Source organism: Trichoderma breve, chromosome 1 (genome assembly GCF_028502605.1).
Source record: "Trichoderma breve strain T069 chromosome 1, whole genome shotgun sequence".
Classification (NCBI taxonomy): Eukaryota; Fungi; Ascomycota; class Sordariomycetes; order Hypocreales; family Hypocreaceae; genus Trichoderma; species Trichoderma breve.
In genome coordinates, this window is record NC_079232.1 from 2,769,111 (window position 1) to 2,792,962 (window position 23,852).

Consider the following 23,852-nt stretch of genomic DNA (forward strand, 5'->3'; position numbering starts at 1 on the left):
ATATGATTCTGGGACGGATTACATTGCCTATGTAGAACTGGCAATTTTAAGCGATTGGTCTCTGGGTTGAAGACAAAGAGTTAGGGCCATGTACCCGTAGGTATAGGTTGGCTTATGACAGCCTATTCGCCAACTCGGATCTCGGTGTTGAATCAAGCATGTCGTCGCCAATGGCCAGTTCTCACTGCATGAGATGGAGGCAATAATTGCCACATTTGTCTCCGAGTCTGCTTAGGGATGCATGTGTGTATGTACGTAACGTACATCTGATGCTCGTCTCCAGGACAGACGAGAGGGTGGATGCGTCGGCTGCCTCGCTCTTACGTCCTACCTCGGATGTTCTTCCTGGGAGCTTTTGTTGGTGAGCATCAGATGGAGTTGATGTCATACTCTTATTTGACGGAGTTCAATACTGGAGAGCACTCGGAGATAGTACGTGATTTGTCCTCGTAAATGCTACCTTGTGCTGTAGGGGGTTCATGCTCTATACATGTACCTTGCCTTGAGTTACAACCCGTTGATACGAGTACTATTTCGTACATACAGATAATACGACCTGAGTCAATACCTATTGCCCAGCACCATGGATACTATCAAATGGATGGATATAGAGCTCCGGCAACTACCTATTCGCGCTCTCTGCCTGGCATCAACTCAACTCGCAAGGATGGATCAATGCCTGGATCCGTCAGAGCTCGCTCGGGTGGGGGAGCCAGTCACAGCGAGTCTCAGCCCTTCCCTTGAGCGGTCCTGAAGCTCCAGCGCTCCCAAACGGCTCGAGTAGGGCTACCAGGCACTAGCCGCTAGTTGGCATTACTGGAATGGGGTAGCCGCTAGCGTGGCGATGGGCTGCCCATGCACTATGGATAGTTCCAGTACAAGGCCGGATACTAATGCGACGAGGACCAGCGTCTGGTTCCGCCCCAGCGCCAAAAGGACGGAATACGGGCAGCGGAAGCGGAGCATGGGCCGCAGGCTGTTGGCGATAGTGCATGTGGTGGGCAGGTACATGTACAGAACGGAGTTGGAGGTCCATCAGTCAGTCAGACGCTGCAGACGCTGCTGCTGCTTCCCCAAGCTGCAACTGCACTAACCAGGAACCGCCCTTCTTCATTTCCACCTCCAGCCTTGGGTCAGGCATTTGCCGGTTCCGCGACTTCAAGCAACCAGGAGACCAGCTGTGTTTCTGTGCTTTGCTTTGCTTTGCTTTGCTTTGTGATTCCTCATTTTCCTTCTCTTTCCTGTTCTTGGCGCTCAACGACGACGACGATACGTAGCTCAACCACGGACGGACTCTCGGTGGGTCTCGCCGCCGCAGTCAATCCATCCACCCATTGATCCCTCTCGAAACCTCAATTCAAATCTGCAGCAAAAACGCGACAAAACCAGGACGGCGTCCATCGTCGGCGACAGGGTCCTCGGCCATGAATGAGCTGCAGATCAGCCCGCCCTCTCGTATTCCATAATCACTAACACCGAATTGCCTGCGCGGCAAACCGTTGCCCGGCTATCTCGTTTCTTGCTTGCGTCCAGTCCCTCCTCGCGCTTCTTCTGCAGCCACGCCACCTTTACCCTTCAAGGGCTCTCAACCTTGGCCTCGCTCTTACTTGCGCTCTTTGTCTTTCGAACCAATCTCTTTGGCGCCTGCTGGCGCCGGCTGGCTCTGCGCATTGCTCCCCCCGATTAGCCAACCTTGCCGGGAGCACATCTTCAAACTGGCGCCCGCACTTTCTCGGCCACCGCATCCCAGATGAACGCTCCGCATCGTCCTCCGGCCCAGCCTGTGGCCTTGCCGCCCCAGCGGCCGCAGGTTGGCATTGAGCGCTTGCCGACTCGGAATGTCACCACGGAGCCCCGTGAATCCATGAATTGCAAGTCATGCCGGAAGCGAAAGGTGAGTTTCTGCCCGGCCGTTCTCCTTGCGCCGCCCCTCTGTAGACCCCCCCTTTGATGTGAATGTTGTTCGCGGCATCTAACCCGTCTTTGCCTGTTGAATTAGATCAAGTGTAATCGCCTTCGCCCATCTTGCGAGGCGTGCCTGGTGTTTCAATGCCCTTGTATATACGGTAAGCTTCAACACATCCTAATACTGCCTGGTGCTTCCCGAAGCGGGCAGTCGAGTGTGCCTCAAGCCCTCCCCCGTGACGGACTGTCTTGGCGACATGTCCGCCGCCGCTACATCACGGTGATGTTTTCTTTCTTTGGTGCCAGAAATACTCATGCCTGTTGGTCTCATAGATGCCGTACCGAAGAAGCGTGGACCAAAGACGGATGTCTTGGAGGCCCTCTTGAAGAGAGTGGATGGGCTAGAAGCCAAGCTCAAGGAGAAGAATGCCGAAGGCGAGCAGGGTTCCGCATCATCGACCACGGAAAATCAAGAGACCTCAACGACTGAATCGTCGACAAAGAGGCAACCTGCTGAGCGAGATATTGCGGAACCTGTTGCCAAGCGACGGGCGACCGAAGAAAAGACGACACCCAATGTCACGGAGCTGCCACTTTACTCCCCGCAGACCTCGACAACTGGGTAGGTTGATTCCATCTGTCGTTACTATCCAAGTTTACTCGGTATTGATACAAGCTGCAGGGAACCTGCCACCCCTTCCATACAGACAGACGCTCTTCTTGATACATATTTTACCCGCTTCCACAATAAGCCGTTCCACATCTTTGACGAGTCCTTGATCCGAAAACGCGTCAACCAAAACCAGCTCCCTCCTTTCTTATTCGATGCCATTGCCGCGGTCGCTGCTAGGTATGTATCACCCCTTCTATTAAACCGTTCGGCCATGTGGGTGTCCAGTTGTCTCACATCCCATACAGGCATACACCGCATCCTCTCGGTTTCCGTGCGGCTGTCAAGTTGGGCGACGAATATGCCTCTCGCGCGAGGAGTGCCATTGACATCGATGAGCCTTCCATTGATAACCTCCAAGCAATTGTTTTACTTGCAATTGCATTCACGGCCTCGGGCAAAGGGAGGAAAGCCTTTATGTTAATAAGTACGTGTATTCGCCCTCCTCGCGCTACCTCCTCCATGATGGGAGACAACATCTGACCTGGTGTGTAGGCAACGCCATTGGCATGATTATGGCACTCGAATTGCATCGCGAGGTGGACCAACAGGCACAGGTAACCCCGACGGAACGGGAAACGCGGAGACAACTCTTCTGGTCATGCTATCTCCTGGATCGCTTTGCGGCCTGCGGTTCTAAGCGCCCATCCCTCATTAGTGACGATTCCATCGCATTACGACTCCCATCATGGTATTCGGCGGCCTCCAATCTTCATGTGGACGGTGATTTCTTTCTCTGCGGATCTAACCTGCAGTACTTTCAGGGCAGTGGCAAGAAGTCCCAGGGCACCTCAGGTATGCTTATCGACATAACGCGCATTCTCGGTGTGACGAATCGATATCTGGCGGCAGGAGGCGTCAAGGGCGATTCGCATTTCCCTTGGCACTCTCTGTCAAATCTATCCAAGATTAGGCAGGATCTCGACGTGTGGGCATCTGGCACGGATGGCATATTCGCATCGATGGACGTCCTCTTCGGTCAGCAAGATTCGACTACTCTTGTCTTATGCAAGCTCATATATCACCTCATCCACTGTCTGATCTACCGACCATTCCTCCCAATCAGCCTAGCCGAATTGGCGGGAAATGGACAGCACCAGTCGTGGCAGATTGAGGCGACCAACATGTGCTTCTTCCATGCAAATGCCATTACGGAGCTCGCCGAAATGGGTAGGCAGATGCAGACTATTGAGTGGCCATCGTTTGTCGGTTACTGCATCTGCACCGCCGGTACCGTCCACATTCACGGCGCACACTATGGCAAGCAAGGCACCAGCGGCGAAATCAGTGTCTTTAGCTCTTCTTCGGATTTCTTGTCACGCGAGATGCAGCTGTTGAGCGACCTGCGGTTTACGTGGGCCATTGTTCAGCACCAGCGGGATATGCTCCAGCGGCTCTACGAAGCCCACAGAGAGCTGGTAAAGACGATTACCGGGAACGCAATGCGCTACACACCCGGCTTTCAGCTTGAAGACTTCTTCGATAGGTATTCCAACATTGGTGGACCTGGGGGACCGACTTTCCATTTCGATACCGCGAACCTTAGCCTGGCAGACGAATTGGTCGACTACTCCAACGAGCCCACTCCTTTGCCTGACATACAATCACCCTGGCCAACGGAAAACAGGCCAAATCTCAAGCGGAAGAACACGTCTCAGTCTTCCATTCAAGGCATCCCTCTGCCCCTCACGCCTACAATGACGGTGACGAGCTATCCCCGCCAGTCCGTATCCATGCAATCTGGCTTAATGCCGGCACCGTCAACACCCGGCGTTGGTGCTATGGCGGAGATGATGCCCGCTCATATGGAGGCCCAGCGGCAGCAGCACCACATGGGTACCATGCGCAACACTGTGGATGTCACTTCGGCCGCCCATCCAGCCATGGCCGGCTTTGGACTTGGGCACCCTGCTCATGCCGGCGTAGGAGGCATGGCCTCCATGGGTGGTATGACGTTCAGTCCTGCTTTCAACTATAATCTTGGACCTTCACACGCAGCGGGCGGCGTCCCTCAACCACAAGTAATCAATGACGCGAGCGGAGGCTTCGATGCCATGTTCGGACCCAGCGCTTTCAATAGCCCAGCCCAATGGCAACCAGCAGTCGGCCAGGCGACACCGGGCGCCACCGCTCCCAGTCCAAGCACGAAGAGCAACACAGGCAGCACCGGTACAACGGAGGAGAAGGACCCTTTTATGAGCCTCTTGGAACAGCTTGCCAACGATGAGCAGCGGCAGAATAGCGGGTTGAAGAGCGAGCTTGATTTCTTCTTGACAGGCGGCAGTACTTCATGAAGTCCCTTTATTTTTAATGTTCCCCTCGTTTTTCTTGCGTTTCACTTTCCTCCTTACGATTCCGAGATGTATAGATGGATGGATGAATGGGCGAGCCCTCCCTGTACTGGACACACTGGACATAAAATTCTTAAAAAAAACACCCAACGACAGGGAGTGGTATGTATATGCTTACAAAAGCCTTACAAAGAGCTTTGACTACTTTCAATGGAGGACTTGTATAAAACTGGATGTAGGGGAACTACATGTATGATATGATGAAACGAAACGCGTGGAACCTTGGACATGCTTTTCTTTTACATAGCGTGGGCATGAAGGGTCGAGGGCGGATGTTGTGTAGCTTGGGAAACCATGCTTTACGAGGAGGCCGATTTATAGTATTTAATGTTAAAAAATATTAATGAAAAAAGAGAATATATTGTGCCAGCATAGCTTGGGGTTAGGATGCATGAAAGGGCCTTTATGTGTATTACATTACGAAAAGGCCGGCCTAAAGAGTCGAATCAAAAGGGATTAACACGTAGATATATACAATAAATTCACAGCATATGTAAATCACTCTTCGTCTTCGTGAAGCCTCCCTTCTGCCTCCTCTCTGGGTGATGTCCACCCAGCGGCGGCCTGTACCACAATCACGACCAATGCCAAGACGGCAGCGGCTTGCCACACGCCCTTGATGGCAGTCGCATATCCGTCAACGGCAACGTGCCTCTCCTGCGGCGCCAGCACGTCGTCGCCGTACCACACGAGATCGGGCGACCCGAGCAGGCGGTCGACGAGCTTCCTGCGGGCCGGGCCGAGCTCGGGGGTGCCGTCGAGGGCCAGGAAGCCGGCGACGAGGCGGTCGCGCAGGACGCGGTAGAAGATGCCGCCGCCGAGGGAGGTGCCGAAGCTGCCGCCGAAGCCGCGGAAGGTGGCGAGCAGGCTGGTGGTGACGTATTCGGTGCTGGGGTGGCTGAGGTGGAGGATGTGGACGAGGGCGTAGTTGAGGGCGATGCCGGTTGTTACGCCGTTGAGGGTGACTATGGCGATGAAGACGAGGGACGGGGTGGTTGGGTGGGATATCACGGCCAGGAAGGCGATTGTGATGAAGGAGAAGGTGAGGGAGAGAAGTTGGGCGGCGTAGTAGGAGCCGGCGCGGCGGATGTGCAAGTAGCCGATGGCGAGGCCGCCGAGGGAGAAGCCGAGGTTGGTGAAGATGAGGACGGCGCCGGCGGTGGCGGGAGGGCTGGCGCGGACGGCGAGCATGAAGACGGGGGTGTAGAAGAGGATGCTCCAGCGGGCGGTGATGAGGCCGAGCTGGGCGAGGCAGGAGAGCAGGACGCCGCGGGAGGAGAGGACGGATAGGGGGATGATGGGGTTGGTTGCGAGGCGGAACTCTGTGGTTACGAAGGCGATGAGGGAGAAGAGGGAGAGGATGAGGGGGGTTGGATGGATGTCGCCTGCGAGGGAGTAGAGGAAGAGGATGATTGTGAGGGTCTGGCATGTGTTAGTTGGTTTTGGGTTGAGGGTAGGGATGAGGGGAGAGACTTACGAGGAGGATTGCGCCGAGATAGTCTATGCTGGCGAGTTTACGGCTCAGGGGGATGGGTTTGCCGTTTTGTTGTGCTGGGGGGGATGACATGGAGGGTGGGAGGCTGAGATAGAGGCCAATGCCGGCGATGATTGTGATGGGGGTTTGGAACCAGAACAGGGGTCTCTATATCAATGACAACCAGTTAGTTTGATGATAGGAAATGTGGTGGTTCATGGTTCTCGACAAACTCACCCATCCAACAACGGGGTGCAACACGCCATACACCGCCGCACCCACAGAAACGCCCATGGTAAACGCCGCATTCACGAACCCAATCATGACGCCCCTCGTCTTCTTGTCAGTGAGCTCAATCACGAAAACCACCGCCATGACGACGATGCCCGCGCCCCCTCCGCCCATGACGATCCTGCCGGCCACAAAGGCAGCAAAGGAGCGCGCCTGGGAGGCGAAGAGGCTGCCGAATGCGAAGAGCGCGACGCAAGGGAGGACGACGGCTCGGGGGGAGAAGATTTGGGCGAGACGGCCGATGACGGGGAGGAGGGAGGAGGCGGAGATGAAGTAGCTGGTGGTGAACCACATGGCGAGGGTGGGGGCGTGGAGGTCGATGGCGAGGGGGCCTTGGATCATGGTGAGGCCGGACATGTTTGTTGCTGTTGGGATAGTGTTAGTATAAGCACGAGAGGAATCATGATGGAAATGAAAGATGGGGATGAGATGGAACGCGTACAGTGGATGAAGATGAGCACAAACAAGCTGATGCCAATGGCCACGCCCCGAGCAAAGCCCACCTCGTGGTTCGATCCATCTAGAGCTCCTCCTCCCTCCGTCGTCTGTCGCCGCGAGGCTTCTTCCTGCCCATCCGGCGCCACACCGGCGTCCGTCCATCTTCCGGGCGAAGCATCGCCGAGGAGCGGCTCGTGGCCGGCCAGCAGCGCCGTTTGCTCCGGCGGCAGCTCGGCGCTGGTGTCGCGAGCGGTGGGCATGATTGGTGGGACTTTTTCTTTGTAGAATAGCTATCTATAGTATGATGCGTGGATCATTTAAGGTGGGGAGTTGGATGATGATGGGAAGACGATGTTTTTGGATGTTTTTGTCTTGATGGATGACGTGATTGATGTCTTTGGGTGATGTTCGTCAGAAGTGGATAAGATGGGTGGGGAGGACGGGATATCGGGATCTGAGATCTTGAGATGGAGACTGCGTCGATTATTGAGATTTACAGCACTTAACATCTTTTTCTAAATTTTTGAAATAATATTTGGCTGTGTAATTGACGGTTGTTGTTTTGATTAAGATCTATGGATCAGGATATAACATGAGGATCAAGGCCCGTGTTAGAGTCTCGAGGCTACTAAAGGTATAATACAGTCGCCTTTTCCCTGCTGAGGTGTTTTTTTTATGCTCGGCTTGGGGTTAGAGAAGCTTTTACAGATATATTCTTGTTCTTTAATAGCTCGTTCTTTTTCTTCTGTTGCACTTCATTACGCTCTTGTTGGGCCATTTCATTCTTGATCAACCTCGACCACCCCGCTACAACGGCACTTCCCCATGAATCATATAGTTGTTTGGCAACTGCAACATTAGGCACGTATAAACCGCATAAAGGAAAGCCTATCATGTTTCTTATTGATCCCTCTTGTGTTCAAAGACAATCTCCACTCAGAGGCAAGTCATTCTTGCATTCGTCGTATAACGCATAATCATCCAGACGTCCTAGAGATCCGTGCGCGCGATACCCTCGACGCTCTCCGCACGGCTAGATTACATACTTGATGCACGAAAAGACGCGCCATCATGCATGTACATGTGGCTTTCCTCATCTGGTCGCACACGGGACCTTGCAGGTGATGTGCATACAAACACAGTTACAGCGCAATCATGCAAGGAGTTAGCCATGGCCTCACCTCGGCGATTCACATGTAAGAAGGTGAGAAGATGAAGCAAGTGTGGAACACCATGATGCGAATACGTCAATCAAAAGAGTCATCATGTAGTCTACTTAGCTCTCTTCATGTTAGTTAGCCCTCTTCAGGGATCATGTCGTTTGCCCAGACCTTTGCCCAGACCTTTGCCCAGATCGGATCAGCACTTTCGAGATGCTTCATCGGCAACGCCGTCACGCCATGTGTAAGCCCAGGCTCTTCCTATTTGATAACGCATGTGTAGAGCTGCGACACGGCTGACGGAGCAACTCAGGTTCCTTCCCCAAGCGGTCTAAACGAAATCCAGGCGCCTCCCCATGTGAAAAAGACCGTTGCGGTGGCGCTTTTTAGACGCCGCCGACACGTGCGGATGCTCCATCTGCACTCCCTAGCTCTAGGGGTGTTGAAACGCATCGGCCGTGCTTTGTTTGTTTGGGATGGTTGACCGGCAATCTATTGGGCATGAACAAAAAGGGTCCTCGGTGATGTTGTTCGCCTATTTCTCTGCTTCTGGATTGGGGTGTTTGTTGCTGCAGTATTCTTGTTTTGTAATTCCGACTGCATCTCGGAACGCTCGTTTTATGAAGGAAGATGCCGATAAGGGGGGAAATCATGGACTAAACAAAGCGAAAACAGAATCCTTTCAATGCAAGCAACTTTGTAACACAAAATGCACCATGGCAAGTCATGTATTCATCGACACCAAGACAATTTTGAATAATGAGCATTAAAAATTACAGCTCGCCACTGCTTCACCATCTCAACAATCTTTAACCACGAATCGTAGTCGTATAGGGTACGTGCACTACGGTCCTCGATAGATATCTCGTTTCACTTACTCGTACAAGCAATCCAATCAAAAGCACCACCCTTCACACCTCTACCCTAAAAAAGAAAACGGAACATCGGTCACGGACGGCAGTTACTCCCAGGAGAGCCGGAAAAGAAAATATAACGCCATTTCCATCTCATGACTTGTGCCCGCGAATTAAGACGCCGGCCGAGTAGTAGTAATATTTTAGGCCGAGTCTCCGTCTCAGGAGAGAGCATCGTGGCTCATTTCTGCCTCGTGCGGCTGGGTGGCCTAAGTTGAATCCACTTCGGGCGCCGATCCGATGTTGACGTTTTCGGTGGGAAGAGAGAGAGATAGGGAGAGGTGGGAGGACTAATAATATCGCTATGGGGCGGTCTCACAGGTGATGGTGGGCATCTGATTCAGTATCGACGCAGATGGCAGACAGAGAGATCTCGTTCGCTGGAGACCAGGTTGATCACACTGAGCATTTGCGGGGAATTTTGCGGGCATCTCTTGTGGACTTTTTGCTGTAGTGGAGCTGACGGGACATTCATTACTGTACAGTAGACGCCAGGCTGATTTCATTTACCGTCTGGTGGAATCAAAAGATCAATGGATGTCCGGTCCCAAATTTGGCCCAACCCTGTCCCGTCGCAAAGGGGATCAAATCTCTAATGCTGGGAAGGGCAGGGGGAGCGAAGCGCGATGCTAAGAGATCGATGCCGGGCTAACGGCCGGGCTAGTGGAAACTCCAGGTCGCACCCCCGGATGCATGTCTCAAAGCTGGCATGAGAATGAGACATCTGACGGGCTGGAGATTGAGGCGTGGGCAGTGAAGATTTCCTTGGCCAGTTGCTGTTGGCCAGCTCTTTGGTTGCTTTGTAACCACTGCTTCTCTTCATGTTGTCCGACTGGTTCGGGTTCTATTCCTGCCTTTGCAGATTGACGTTTTTGTATCGGTACTTGCGTGATGACTTGTACATACGTGTAGGTGCCAACTCATGATCCCAAGTAGATTGGTCACCAGTATAGAGTACGGAGTATTAGAGTATGAGGTTCAAAGTGCGAATATCAAGCTGGGAGCACCTTGCGGTCCGAAGTTTAGGTGTGTTGGACGGAGACAAGGCATTTGCCGGAACACCGGGGGCCTCCAGTGATCCCAGCTTGCTTTTTCAATTTAGCTGCTCCGAGTTCCGACTCGCAACCCCAGACTGGGGGAGGTTGTAGTTTTTTCCTGATCCAGAAAGCAATCGAGAAAATAGCTTGATAAAACGCGTCTCACAGGGACATGGGGCGCGGATTGATTCAATTGCCGGAAAATATCGTTCGGGCGTGGCGCGCTTATGGCCCAGGCAGCCGCATTACTTATTGCTGTGGAAGCTCATTTTCCATGGAGGTCGTCATTCTGCGTCTTTGGTGGTGTGGTCGTTTGGCGTAAGGGGTCCAGCTAAAGCGAATCCTCTGCTGGATGCTGAATCAGGTAGCTCAGGTCAGGGTCTGTTGGTTGAATCGTTGAAATTGACCCTTTGTTTGAACCCTTTGAAGTCTGTCTATCTTTGACGGCGATGGGCAGCTGACGGAGATTGTCACAAGATCCGATACATTACATACCCAGCCAGACCCGAAAACGCGGGACCGTGAATAGGTATGATATGATGGCTAAATTACATGTACACGTGCTTGAGCTTGCCGTAGAAAGCTACAGGTCTTACAAATAATCCTGGGGGAGCGTCCCCACGAGGCGGCACGTTGAACTTGAGCACGACTCGCGAGGCTGCAAACCACGGAATGTGTGCTCCCGCAAAGATTCAATTCAAGATGGGGGCAACGCCATCTCATGCAGTACAGTACAAACATAGCTATAGGCATCCCGCGTTATGCCTCTTTCCGCGACAGGCGCAGCTCTGGCCTGACGCCGACGCTTGGATCTGAGCCCGGCGTTGCACTTTTGGAGAGCAGACAAGGGCCACGATTGGTCCCGAGGCGATGGGATTTGGGGGAGGGGGCTGAATACTCTAACCATCCTACGAGCAAGAGGGAATGTATCCCGTATTTCGTATGTACTACCTGACCTTGCCTTGCCTAGTGCCGTACTTCGTATTTTCAAGGAACACAAGGCACTGGGCGGGCGCCGTTGAGCGGTGCTAACGGTAACTGTAATTGTATGGAACTTGTTTGCAAGCGGTACCCAAGAGACGGGCTCGTTGTTTAATTAATCGCGAGGTTAGTGTTTGATGTAGCTTAGACCCGACTCCATCCGGGCTGGGGATCCGACCAGCACAATTTAAAGTCGGTGATGGCAAGCGGGGCGCGGCAGCTTCAGCCGCTGGCGGGGAGGGGCTTGTCCTGTTGAAGATTGTGGATTTTTTTTTTGAAGCACATTTCAAATCGAGACGAGGGCAAAAGTACCGGTGCCGTATCCGAGGATGACGATGCTGTTGTATTGCTGGACACAGTCCATTTGATGTAACAAGCCTGTACAGTACGAGAGTGTATTCCTTGTACTTCCATGTAGTTAGAGGGATTATCAGACCACCAGAAGAAACAACTAGAAACGCAAAATGGCGGAGAAAAAAAAAAAGAGGCGAACTCGTTGACCGTTTTTTCAACAGCTGCACGTTTGCTTCATCAATGTGGGCTCTGCGAGAAAAATTGCACTCGACGTGCTGTGCTGTTCGCATGATGGGGCCAGCCCAAGCGCATGTACCGGTACCGACCCGGCAGACACTTGGCGCATCCGCATCCAGTGTACTGCAACATTGACATTGCCCGAGTAGGTACGTACATGTAGGCTGTCACTTGCATATTGGTCACTTTTGCTGCAGTTCAGACGCACGCACGACGCACAAGGCAATCTACCTAACCAGCATTTTGCATTGTCCAGTTCAGCAGTGAAGGCGTGAAAAAAAAGGAGATTTTGAGAGACACGCAGAAGCGAGAAACCGTTCAGCCTGTTGGTGGGTTTGCCGTCGCTCCGGTGTTGCGCCACCACGACACACGCTCGCAACGATAGGATGCTAGGAGGTTGGCCGAGGAGATGCTCTGTGCTATATGCTAGCCTCATTGTTTTTGCCTTGATTTAATGACAAGCAGTGACATTGACTCGGTTAAGAATGCTTGGCAGTTTGTAGGGAGCATCTACGAGAAGTAACAAAATAGCATGTGTTGCTGTACAACAGGGCAGCAAAGTATCCCTCAGAGGCCGTTGTATCCCAAAGACGAGGCTTTCCAGGAAAATTCGGCAAAATCCGAAGACCATGGATGTGAATCGACAAGGCGGTAACTCTTTGCGCGCAGATCCCTGACGTTGTTTCCATCTCGAAAGTCACATTTACGGACCCAAGGCGCGAGCACTGAGCAGGGGCTGATGCAGCTCTATCTGCACAAAACTCACCGCCGAGATGCCGTGATTTGGGACCCTGCTTCAATCTCTGTCTTTCTGTCACACTCGTGTGCCGGGTTTGAATGAATATATGTTTTCTTTTTTGGCTTGGTAGATTCACGTTGGCTGATGAGGGTCTTATTGCCTTTTATGCCCAATTCACCGTCATAGTGTTCTACACACGTTGATACTCCCTAGCGAAACAGCAGCTACTCACTGCCACCTCAAAAATGAGAAAATAAGAAGGACCCTGTAATAAGCCAAGCTGTCCGGCCAATGTCTCTTGGCTTCTGTCATTGGCACGCACAGTGAGCCGTTGGCATCCTCTTCGCACCGTTGAGGTGATTTTTTTTTCTGGGCTCGTTGCATCTTTTTGCGTGTGTCTGAGCAAGAGGTAGAGGTACTTGCATCTGTACGCGGGCCAACCCCAACCCACCATTTCGGTGCCCGTATCCTCCCCTGTGAGACCTGTGCCACTGCCGCCTGGTGTCTGAGAGCGCGGGACGAGCCCCGTGCGTGACTCGCCAATGACGGTCCGACATGCGGTGATGCATTGGTACAGGTACTCTGGGGAGCCGCCGCCGTTGCAGGTACTGTACTTCATGTTGGTCTCAGATCCTGCAGCAACCGCCCGCCTTTGGCAGTTCCCAGGTCTTCACCAGATGCTACGATTTCAATAAGCTTGAAGCCGCATACAATCTATTCCGTCATCGCTGTGTTTTTCTTCTGGTTATCCTTTACATGCCATGCGGATACAAGGTGCTCCATTCTCCATCAATAGCTGCGTGCATGCTTGAACACGGTGTACGTACATGCCTACTCGTAGATGCCTTACTGTCAACAGCATCGATCCAAAGCATTGATGGAACCAACCAACCAACCCCGGAATCAGGCACAACTGCTGTTAGGCCGGTGCTAGCAACAGCCTCAGGATCACAATCACCATATGCCGTTGCCACATTCAGCCGTCGGTTTTCCTACGTAGCCGGTATAGGCACCCAATGGCTCTATTCTCGGCCCATTGGCATGCCCGGAGTGTATGCGAGTTGTTCCCATTTGCTCGCTTTGCGCGCCTTACTGATTTTAACATGAGGGTGCAATGACGACCGAGTCAATCTGCATAACCCGGCCGAAGCGTTGCCTACCGCTCTTCTCTCAGGTATAAAGCCTCAAACGACTCAGTACTTCACCCCAAGGCTGTACTGTGTTGTATCGTCTATTGCTGGCCTGGCGGCTAGCGCTGCTCGTCTGCAATTCAATGTGTTCAATTACAGCCCTCGATTCGACGTTCAAACCTTGTAGAGTCTAACCCCCCCCGGCGATCCGCCATTTCACCATTGTCATGTGCCTGCTCTGCTTTTGTCTCCTTGTTGGCTGAGCTGCCATGTTCCATGTCCAGCCAGAAGCCCCATCCGTTACGCGAGAGATGCTGCCCCGACTTGTCACGATGGCTTCAGGACGAGTTGAAACCCGGCGTCTGGATGCGCCTCGCAGGGGGATCCGCTCCCATACCGCCATCCAAGACCCTTTGCCAGCCCCTCTTTGCTGCCGCCCGCCCTTTTGCCCTATGTCTACGCGGGTTTGAGTGGCGTATGTCGTTGAACTGGCGGAGGAGCTGTTAGTGAATTCCCACACTACTGTAGACCTGCGTTGCATCCCATCCGCTGTTGAAATTTTTCCTTCCACGTCTGCAGGATGCGCATGTTTGCACATAACCATTTGAGCCTGTGCCTGTGGCATTTTGGGGTAACATCAGTGCCCCGTACTCTATATGCAAGTCAAGTGCCAGTGTGTGTGCCAGTAGCGTCATAAGGGCTCGGTGTCCAAACTGGATATGGATGTGTGTGTGGTGATGTCGCTCTTCCGGCATAAGGATTGGGGGAAGAATAGGCACGAGTTTCCCGATCCTGATTGACTGAGCACCAGCTGAGAAACAACCATGAAGCTTGCCTTTTACCTTTAGTCTCTCGTAGCAGCATTATTAGTTCTGCAACGGAGTAATGCTAGTAGTGGTACTCCGTAGATCGAATACAACTCATCGTGTTAGTCAAAAACATGATGCAACAAAACCGTCTCCAATCCCAAAATGGCTCCAGAGCTTGCCCTGTATGTTGCATGGGAGTACCTTGCTCGGACTTGCTGAGAATTGGACCCATCCACCCTTCGCCAAAAAGGCTTGGGGTGGGTACTTTGATGTACATTTAAGCGCAGGGAAAGCACGGCTGTTGCCTGGGTGCTGTCGAGGTACCGGCCAACCGCTAGCTGGCCCTTGTACTGTACAAGGCCTGGAGAACCAGCACCCCCCAAGTATCCCCCAGGTACCCTGCAGCACCCTGCAGGAATCAGAGGCTTTCAGCGCAGACTCGAGGGCAAGCGCAAGTCCGCCACCTGCGTCTGGCACCAGACATCTTCCCCCAAGTGCCTGTGCAGGTACAGTACGAGTACCGCCTCCAGCTCTTCTCTCCGGCCCGGTAAGCGTCACTTTTCTTTTTGCCGGACCTCGTTCAACGGCCGTCTCTTCTCTTCCTCGCATCTTTCAGCGTGTCGTGACCAAGATGCGATGCCCTCGCGTCTGACAATGACAAAGCACCACCGCAGCTCACACGCCCCCAATCCCCATCACATCTCACTGCCTGCGCTATAATTATTCTCCTTATACTAGCCCTGGTCAGCAGCCTTGCGCTGCGGTCAAGCAGCTCGACGGCCCTGGCCGACTGGCCTTTTCGCGTATATCCTCGCCCAGCTCCCGGCTGCCGCACCGCTCAGTCTCCGTCTGGCACGATTCTGCATATCACTTGTCACTGCTTGCTCCATTCTGCTGCCTGTAACCTGCTGGTTTTGTCCTGGTAGCACTCAGATCCTATCCAAGTACGGCTCGAGTAATCCCATTACAGCTGGCACCGCTGGACCGAATCTCCAAGCCAGACGACAGCCGAGATCTAGATTCAAATCCCCTCCCCCTGGGGCGCGAGGCAATGGCACACTCCGCATCAGGGCCAGATACCTAGCTTGACAAATCTTGCTCTCCTTTCTTGGGTCTGCCAGATGCTCGACTCTTATTAGCCTCTCAACTACACCCGCGAGGCTTCTCTCTTCCATCTCTCTCTCTCTTCCTCTCTCTTTGCTCCTCTGGACTTGGATATTGAATCCCGACCAAGACTCTGATCGCATCGCACCCATCCTACCTTTCCCAATGTCCATCTCCTCGAAACGGTTGTCATGGATTCAGATTCAGATGTAGAACCTGGTGGTTCGATAGCAAATCGTGGGCCTGCCGTCCTGGCCGTCACAACAGCAACTCTGGTCCTTGCCTCGGTCTTCGTCTTCGCGCGCATGATCTCTCGCTACTTCATCGTCAAGAGATTCACTTGGGACGATAGAATTATCCTCTTAGCGTGGCTCATCTCTTTCTTCTTGTCCTTCACCATCTGCTTCGGCGTCGCCAACGGACTCGGAAAACACGACACCGACATCCCTACATCGCAAATACCCACTCTTCGCCGCTGCGAATATGTCTTCTCTATTCTTTATGTAAGCCCCCTTTCCTCTTCACTTGCGAGGTCGAGTTGCTAAAGATGCTAGAATCCGGCCTTGATGGCTACGAAAACGAGCATCCTCATCTTCTACTTACGCTTGGCTAGAAACACCCAGATGGTCCTGCGCTTCGCTTCATGGCTCACTCTCATCATTGTCAACATTGCAGGGGTTGTCCTCACCTTCATGAATATCTTTCAGTGTACGCCTGTACAAGCTGCTTGGAACGCAAATTATCAGGGCTCGACGAAATGCATCCCCCTCCTCACCGAATTCATCTGTTCCTCTCCCGTCAACATTGTTACAGACCTTGCTATTCTTGCGCTGCCGATCCCTGTCTTGACTGGCATGCGGCTACCCTCGCGGCAAAAGACCATTCTCGTATTTACCTTTACACTTGGTATTTTCGTTGCCGTCGTAGACGTTGTCCGAATCTATTACCTTCAGCAGGCCATCGCCGACGTTCCTACTGGAATCACCTCTGATCCTACCTCGAGGTTTGGCGGCCAAGCCGACTTTGCCTACAATGCATCACTGGCGCTCATGTGGAGCGCCGTTGAGGTCAATGTGGGTACAACTTGCGCCTGCATTCCTACCTTGAAACCTCTTGTTCTGCGACTTCTGCCCTCCATGCTCTACAACCCCAAGAACAAGAATGGCAATGGCACCAGGGCCAGCCCGAGCACTACCAGTGATAAAAGCCAGAGCCAGCGACCTTCTGATAACCAGTCACTGGGTAACAATAACGCATCGGGGGTGATCAAACCGGAACCCGTTGCCCACGGTGCCCTTGGGGGCCGACAACACGCCAGCCCTGGTCCAGATGCGCCCATGAGTGCCATGGAGTTTTTGACCACTCCCGATATGACGACCCTTGGAGACCATCTCGCCCCCCCGACCAATTCTTCTGCCAATCGTTCTGCTATTCGCTCCCGCACCACTAATACGGTCTCGACCGACCATTCCTACGAGAATGGCATATACTTTGGGTTCGTCAACATGACAAAGCCCAAGAGCATGCTTCGAGCCAACAAAAAGGAATCCTGGAAGTATTGCACCATTGTGGCCATTCTCTTCTTCTTGTGGGGTATTTCGTACGGATTGCTCAACACGCTCAATAATGCAATTGCTGCGGTGAACCACATGAGCACAGCTCAGACGATCGGCCTGACGAGTGCTTATTTTGGCGGCGGCTACTTCTTTGGTCCTCTACTTGTTGGTGAGTGGATTCTGCGACGGGACGAACATAGCCGATCCAAGCGCCATCGGCAGAATGACGAAAACATTGGGGGCTACAAAGCGACATTCATCACTGGCTTGTGCATTTACGGCACTGGCACCATCATCTTCTGGCCTTCTGCCGTGACCAATTCTTTTGGTGGCTTCATGCTTAGCAACTTTGTCGTTGGCTTCGGGCTTTCGGTGCTCGAAGTTGCTGCCAACTCCTTCATGGTGCTCTGTGGGCCTCAGCAATACGGCGAGACTCGCCTGATGCTGGCGCAAGCCGTACAGGGCGTCGGCAGCGTGCTCAGCGGCCTTTTGGCACAAAAGGTCTTCTTCACATCGCTGAGCAGTGTTGATCCGAGTGGCCGAAATAGCAGTACCACGCTGATTAATGTTCAGTGGACATACCTCGGCATCACTCTGCTGTGCGTTGTGCTCGCCCTTTTCTTCTACTACATGCCGTTGCCCGAGGTTAGCGACAGCGAGCTTGAGGAGTCGGCCAAGCTGCTGCCTGTTGATCCGTGTAAGAAGAGCATCGGTGGTCTGCAGCTGCGAACCATCAGTCTCATTCTAGCCGTCATGGCCCAGTACATGTATGTGGGTGGCCAAGAAAGCAACAGCACCTTTTTCAACAGTCTGCTCGTCTCTATTATACCTGGTCAGCCCAAGTCCGGCATGCAGGCTACAAGCGGTACCGTCACTGGGGCTGCGGTTGATCCCGATCATCCTATGGGGTTCACACTTTCTCTCTCTGATTATTTGACAGTTGGACACACGGTGTTCGCCGTCTCGCGGTTTGCTGCAGCATATTTCATTTACTTGTCTGTTAACAATTCTCGGCTGCCTCAGCCACGAACTGTTCTCAGCTTCAGCATCATTCTCTGTTTCATATCGGCTCTCCTTTGTGTCCTCCTGAAGCCTTCCAACCCAAATCTGTTATTTATTCCTGCTTGTTTGTTTTTCTTTGGCGAAGGCCCCATTTGGCCCCTTATTTTCGCTATTGGCATGCGTGGCCAAGGCAGGAGAACCAAACGGGCGGCCGCCTTTATTACCATGGGTGCTTCCGGCCCTCTATTTTTTCCCTTTATCATGTACGGCATTATTGTACGGGGCGGCACTGTGCAGACGGCGTTTATACTCATTGTAGCCATGCAAGTGGCAATGATGGCTTTGCCGATTTTCCTTACCTACGTCACAGATGCACGCCTGATGGTGGATCCGCGTCCATCACGCCGCGTGTTGCGCAAGGAGGGGGGGCGTCCCATGGACGAAGCGCTTGCTGATGTGGTGGTTGCCGAACCGGAGCCTCGCGGTACCGACTCTGCTACTATTACTGTTGATTTTTTCAGAGAACCCGGAGTTGCGGAAAAATCTCATCGTGGATTTCTGGACATTGTTACTAAAGGCTTGGGCGCAAAACTAAACGGGGCTCGACGCAAGTCTTCACCTACTCTCGAAGTAGAACATAGCGAAGGCAGCATCGACGCTTAGAGACTATGGCGGGCAAGCAACGTCTTTTTCCTTTTTCCTTTTTCCATCTTTTTCTCTTTTGGATATATTGCTTTTCTTGGTTGTATATATGATGTGGCAACAAATTTTGCCTATTGGCCGGAGTTTGGTGTTTGCTGGTGGCTTGGATGACTAAAATTATACCCCATATCTCAAACGGAGGCTGGTTTATGGATATCGTCTGTGAGAATACAGACCTGGAGGCTTTAAAAATAACTGTACAATTTTATACAATAGCTTGGCGTGGGCATAGATGAAGATGGTGTAGATAGTGTTTATATGACACCCATATCTATCTACTTGACATTGAAACTGTTGATGGTGACTGTGTAACTGTAGTCTTTGATGTATATGTATGTATCTCTTATGTCTAATGATGATAATGTTCCGTCCTACCAGACAGAGTTGATGTCCTTCTCAATCGAGGTAAAGACACCAACGCCCTGTCTCCCCAAGGCCGTTGCGATTCCCACGGCCATGGCTCCCACACGGCGCATTCTCTTATACCCCTGTCCGTCGTAGACTCCTCCCACTCCAATGATGTCCAAGTGCGCCAACCGGGGATCGGTATCAAACTTGCGTCGCAGTGTCGCCACGTTGCCCAGTGCGAGGGGATGCAGAGGCGGTCCGGCCATGCCTCCAATGCCTCCTCCTGGAAGTAGCGCATCGTCTGAAGAAGAGTCTGGGTCGAGTAGGAGGCATGAGCCGAGGGTGTTTGTTGCGGTGAGGAAGCTGAGCTTAGAGGCTGGCGGATGGTTTGTTTCAGAGCCGATGAGACAGGATACGAGGTCGTCGAATTGGCCGGCGTGAGTGTATGGTGGGATCTTGATGCCGATAGGGATGGTGGATTCGGAGGGCAGGATGTCGAGGTAGGAGGATAGTGAGGAGGGAGAGTATGCAGGTGGAGGGAGATTGGGGATGTTGGGACAGGAGAGGTTGATTTCCATGGCTAGGGGGAAGGCGACTGAGGTTGCATGAGAGGAGATGAGGGTGTGGCAGGCGAGGATCTCGGAGGGAGAGCCCGTGACGCTGATGATGATTGTTTTTGGCGGGGTTGAAGATGGAAGTGAATCTGCGAGGGAAGATATGATGGAGAGATATTCCGATAGCGGGAGAGGGCTGTAGCCGAGCGTGTTGAGCGATGCAAGCGGGATCTTGTCAGTGCCTAAATCAGGACGACCAGCTTCGTTGTCGTTGGAGTCCTCCGGCGGGCCGGAAAAGGTGGCCGCTCCTACGCCGGCGCCGGTGGCGGGATCGAAGAGGGCGTAGCGGTGGGTGTCCGGGGTGTGCGGGAAGCCGGCGACGAGGCTCGTGCGGGTGGTGACGGCGCCGACGGAGGGGCAGCGGAGGAGGGCGGCGAGGTGGGCGTGGGAGGTTGCCCAGGGGGACGCGGTGTTGAGGAGGGGCGGGTGGAAGGAGAGTTTGGGGGGCATTTTTATTTGTTTGGGTAATTATTATTTGCTTTTGTATGTGTGTGTGTATTTATTTATGCAAGATGTCTTGTGTTGGCTCTTATGTGGTTGTTGTAAAACCATAGCTGTGTTACCGTTGTGGTGATATTGAAGCTGATAACACAGGTGGGGAATCAGATAAGATACAGAATCTACAGCCATGAACGAGTACGTACACATGAGGTTACCCCACATTCTTCAACCTCGAACACGGTCCGTCCCGCTTAAGCGAAGCCGAGGTCAAACAAGAATGAAGTACCTCCTTTCGCGTCTTATACGCACGTACGTAAGAAAACAACGGAAAAAGAAAAACAGACGCGGATAAAAAAAGAATGAAATCTGATATTCAAGACAAATTAAACAAGAAACAAAACAAGAATCTGACAAACCTAAAATACAATACCGCAACAACGGACCCCCATTTAACAACTAACAACCGAACCCCAGATTCGACAATTTTTTACCCACATTTACCACTTCTGGCAATGGTAATGCGAGACACACGCATTTTCACCTTCCCCCTTGGCGTTACACCACGAGACTTTCTGGAAAAAAAGGAGTTCGCGGGCCGGAGAGGGGCCAGCCAGCACACGCACCTTGTAAAGTAAGCATTTATAATCCCCCATCTTGGCTTCGGAGCATTTGTTGCTTTTTCCCCCAGGTTTCGCTTGGCAAAAGCCCGAGCTTGGTCATTTTTGTTAATGTTTTTTGGTATGCTGTTGGATTGTGGAGGGACGGAAATCCGGATTTAAATTGGGGTTGTATAAGTCCGTACGTACTTATATACTTGACCCCCAAAGTGTGTTGCTTGTTCTGTTTCTCCCGGGATGTTTACCACAAGCTTGCTTGGTTTCCCTCGAAACGGCGATTTTGCATGATTTGTGCGATATGCTTTGTTATTTGCGTAAAATGTCCACTCATGAGAGCTGATTCTGGAGAACATAACTCACCAAGGCAACAAAGGGCCCGCTCTCGACGAAATGATATAAGGCTTCGACCTGGTGTTGACCGGTGCGGCAAGTCAACAACGATAGGAAATATTCACCGATGCGTATGGCCAACGTTTCTTTCACCAACTAGTTCAAGAGGACATTGCGTAACAAGGCACAATATATTTCGTGGCGATATGTACATGCTTCGCCTATATGCAGAAGCAGAAAGACCTATATACAAGGCATAATGCATAACCCGTTTCCTCCAAAAAGACGGATGAAGAAGCATCCGTGGTATCCCTATCTCGATCTCAAATGCAAAAAACAAACGACCAAACTCCAGAAGCTATGAGCACAATGAAACCGGGAAATGCTGGTAAATGTGACAAGAAAAAGAAGAAATCAACCAGAAAACTTTTTACAGATCCAGAGAAACAGGATAGGACAACGGAAAAGAAAAGACGCGATATCCCCGCGGCAGCATTTACCAACCAAATTGCTCGCAGTGCAGCTCGATGCCAGGCCCGTCAGATCGAATGCATGCCGCCGTGGTGTTGCGAACTGTTGCCATGAGGCCGTCAGGTCCGCATCCCAATACCAGCACACGCTTCTCTACTGGCGTCTCGGCAACTATGCTCTGGATCAAAACTGCAACGTCTGGTTTGCCGCGCTTGATGGAGCTCTGATAGGCGTGTGTCTGTACTTCAACGGGGCCGGCGTTTTGTGTTGAATCGGTTTCCTCTGCAACGGACTCTTCAGACGAAGATTGAAGAGGCTGAGCCGTCACAGTACCGACAGCCTTCTCGAGATCGGTTTCGGAGGATGGTGTGACGGGCATCGACTCGGGGCGTGTCTCGCTATCTTCCTTCTCTTCCGACGATCGGGTGACGTAAAGCTCGAGTTCAACACGGGAGTCCCTTGCGAGAGTGTCGAGGTGAGAGGCAAACCACTTAAGATGACCTGGCAATATCTTCGTTAGCCCATGTCGTCACTTTTCAAGACCGTGATTCACTTACTCTCATATTTGACCATCCAGATAAAGGTAATCTTCTTCTCCAGCTGCGTGCTAGCCACGTTCTTGAGCATGTTGAGTGCCATTCCGAATGTAAAGGTTGAACCACTTCCGCCGGCGACCAGGACGACTCTGTCATATTCAGAAGTGTCAGGCAGGGTACCATATGATCCCTCAACCGAGGCCTTGACCGTTGTCCCCGGATGCTTCAGGGCATATTGATGCAGGTCCTGTGTGAAGCCATCGTGAGAATTCACAACAAACTCTAGAGGATCCATGGCTGCAATCGTAAAGGGGTGTGTCTCGCAAGTTCGAATCGAGGGAATCCAAAGGAAGCAATGCTGCCCCGATACAGCGCCCAAGGGAGCCTTCTTAAGGGTCACTCGGGTGCCACCGTTTGGCAGAGGTGTAAGAACGGCAGAGTTGTTGGCGCTGTATATCAGAAGGCGAGTCACGCGAACCAGTCGGTCGAGCACCCAGATGCCGGCGGTAACAATCACCACGTAGACAATCTTTTCGCCAAAGTTGGGTTGATGGAGGCCGACCATGACGATGGCAATGATCCAGAAGCTGATGTGGACATAGTAAAAGAGCTCATACCACCACCGACGGATGACCATTCCCGCAAAGCCGACGATGAAGAAGGAGGCGCCGGCAATCTCGCCATAGATCACGCTCTCTTCCCGGAGGACCGAGATTCTTCCCGCAAACCCAAAGTAGGACGAGTAGCAGCTGGCATGGATGATGACAAAGATGATACAAGTGGAGCCAGCGATTTGATGGAGGATATTGAGACGCTCATACGACCAAGCTGTGAGGAACGCCAACGGAGTGTTCTTTAGAGCCAAGAAGATGAGAACAACCAAGTTTGCGATCGCCATCCTGTTCCAGAGTCAGCCCATTAAAGCCAAGAAGCAAAGCAAGATCGTGTTGGTGATAGGACATACCATGCAGCTCGTGCGGCCAAGTTGGAATTCATCGTGATGACAGAATTGTCAATATCGGTAAAGGTAACGATGATGTTGATGGCGAGGTAAAAGAAGACGATGATGGCATGCCCTCGCGAGGGCAGACCAGGTGCTGTACGAAGAAGAACATTTCGCGGTTTCCTGTTTTACTTTCTTAGCTTCCTTACAACGTTTGATGCTGAATTTTTGCTTCTCATAACTCGCAGCTTGTCGTCATAGATCGGTCACGATGGCAAGTCGAGGCATCCAGCGATGGTGCGCAGACTTACCGAGAAACAGCAGCCAAAGCTGAAACCCCCTTTTTTCCAATATTCGACTTCTGCGCAAGGCGTCGTCCTAGGTGGAAGAAGATGAAGATCGCCGCGAGTCCGACTATCGCACCGATAAATGCGTACATCTGTCGATGATTAAGCTCCTCACGGTGTGCGAATGCGGCGCTGCCAGCCATGTTGGGCGACTTTGATGTAAACCGTTTCGAAACAGGATAACGTCCACGTCAAAGCAGGCAGCTATTGCCCAAAGAGTGACCTATGCTTTACTCTTAAACCCCTGGAGCCGGCAGTGATTATGGGTTATAGTACGACAGGGAGGAAGATGAAGACTAAGAGAAGGTGATTTGTGATAGGCCAAGGTTGAGGCTTGCTGTGAAGGAGAGTATTTGAGTTGGTGAGTACAACAAAGTATGTCGTGCACCAAGAGGGGGTATATGTCCTTTT

At 52.3% G+C, this 23,852-nt stretch overlaps 5 protein-coding genes across 5 annotated transcripts; 2 read left to right on the plus strand and 3 right to left on the minus strand.

Moving 5' to 3' along the window:
* Positions 1-1,750: 1,750 nt before the first annotated feature.
* T069G_00865 (fungal specific transcription factor domain-containing protein) lies at positions 1,751-4,869 on the plus strand (the record flags this gene model as incomplete). The annotated part of the gene is made up of 6 exons (XM_056168075.1): positions 1,751-1,894; positions 2,000-2,066; positions 2,239-2,527; positions 2,588-2,755; positions 2,824-3,002; positions 3,071-4,869. 6 exons carry the CDS (start codon positions 1,751-1,753, stop codon positions 4,867-4,869), a joined length of 2,646 nt encoding a protein of 881 aa, XP_056033391.1.
* Positions 4,870-5,424: 555 nt separating this feature from the next.
* T069G_00866 (major facilitator superfamily domain-containing protein) lies at positions 5,425-7,389 on the minus strand (the record flags this gene model as incomplete). Its single annotated transcript, XM_056168076.1, has 4 exons — positions 5,425-6,348; positions 6,404-6,568; positions 6,638-7,056; positions 7,134-7,389. The coding sequence occupies 4 exons, from the start codon at positions 7,387-7,389 to the stop codon at positions 5,425-5,427; spliced, it is 1,764 nt and encodes a 587-aa protein (XP_056033392.1).
* An 8,336-nt stretch (positions 7,390-15,725) lies between these two features.
* On the plus strand, positions 15,726-18,755 carry T069G_00867 (major facilitator superfamily domain-containing protein; the record flags this gene model as incomplete). The annotated part of the gene is made up of 4 exons (XM_056168077.1): positions 15,726-16,037; positions 16,089-17,955; positions 18,031-18,058; positions 18,131-18,755. 4 exons carry the CDS (start codon positions 15,726-15,728, stop codon positions 18,753-18,755), a joined length of 2,832 nt encoding a protein of 943 aa, XP_056033393.1.
* A 410-nt stretch (positions 18,756-19,165) lies between these two features.
* T069G_00868 (dihydroorotate dehydrogenase domain-containing protein) lies at positions 19,166-20,206 on the minus strand (the record flags this gene model as incomplete). Its single annotated transcript, XM_056168078.1, has 1 exon — positions 19,166-20,206. The coding sequence occupies one exon, from the start codon at positions 20,204-20,206 to the stop codon at positions 19,166-19,168; it is 1,041 nt and encodes a 346-aa protein (XP_056033394.1).
* Positions 20,207-21,640: 1,434 nt separating this feature from the next.
* Positions 21,641-23,584, minus strand: T069G_00869 (ferric reductase NAD binding domain-containing protein; the record flags this gene model as incomplete). The annotated part of the gene is made up of 4 exons (XM_056168079.1): positions 21,641-22,116; positions 22,173-23,050; positions 23,116-23,277; positions 23,406-23,584. 4 exons carry the CDS (start codon positions 23,582-23,584, stop codon positions 21,641-21,643), a joined length of 1,695 nt encoding a protein of 564 aa, XP_056033395.1.
* Between the last annotated feature and the right edge of the window lie 268 nt (positions 23,585-23,852).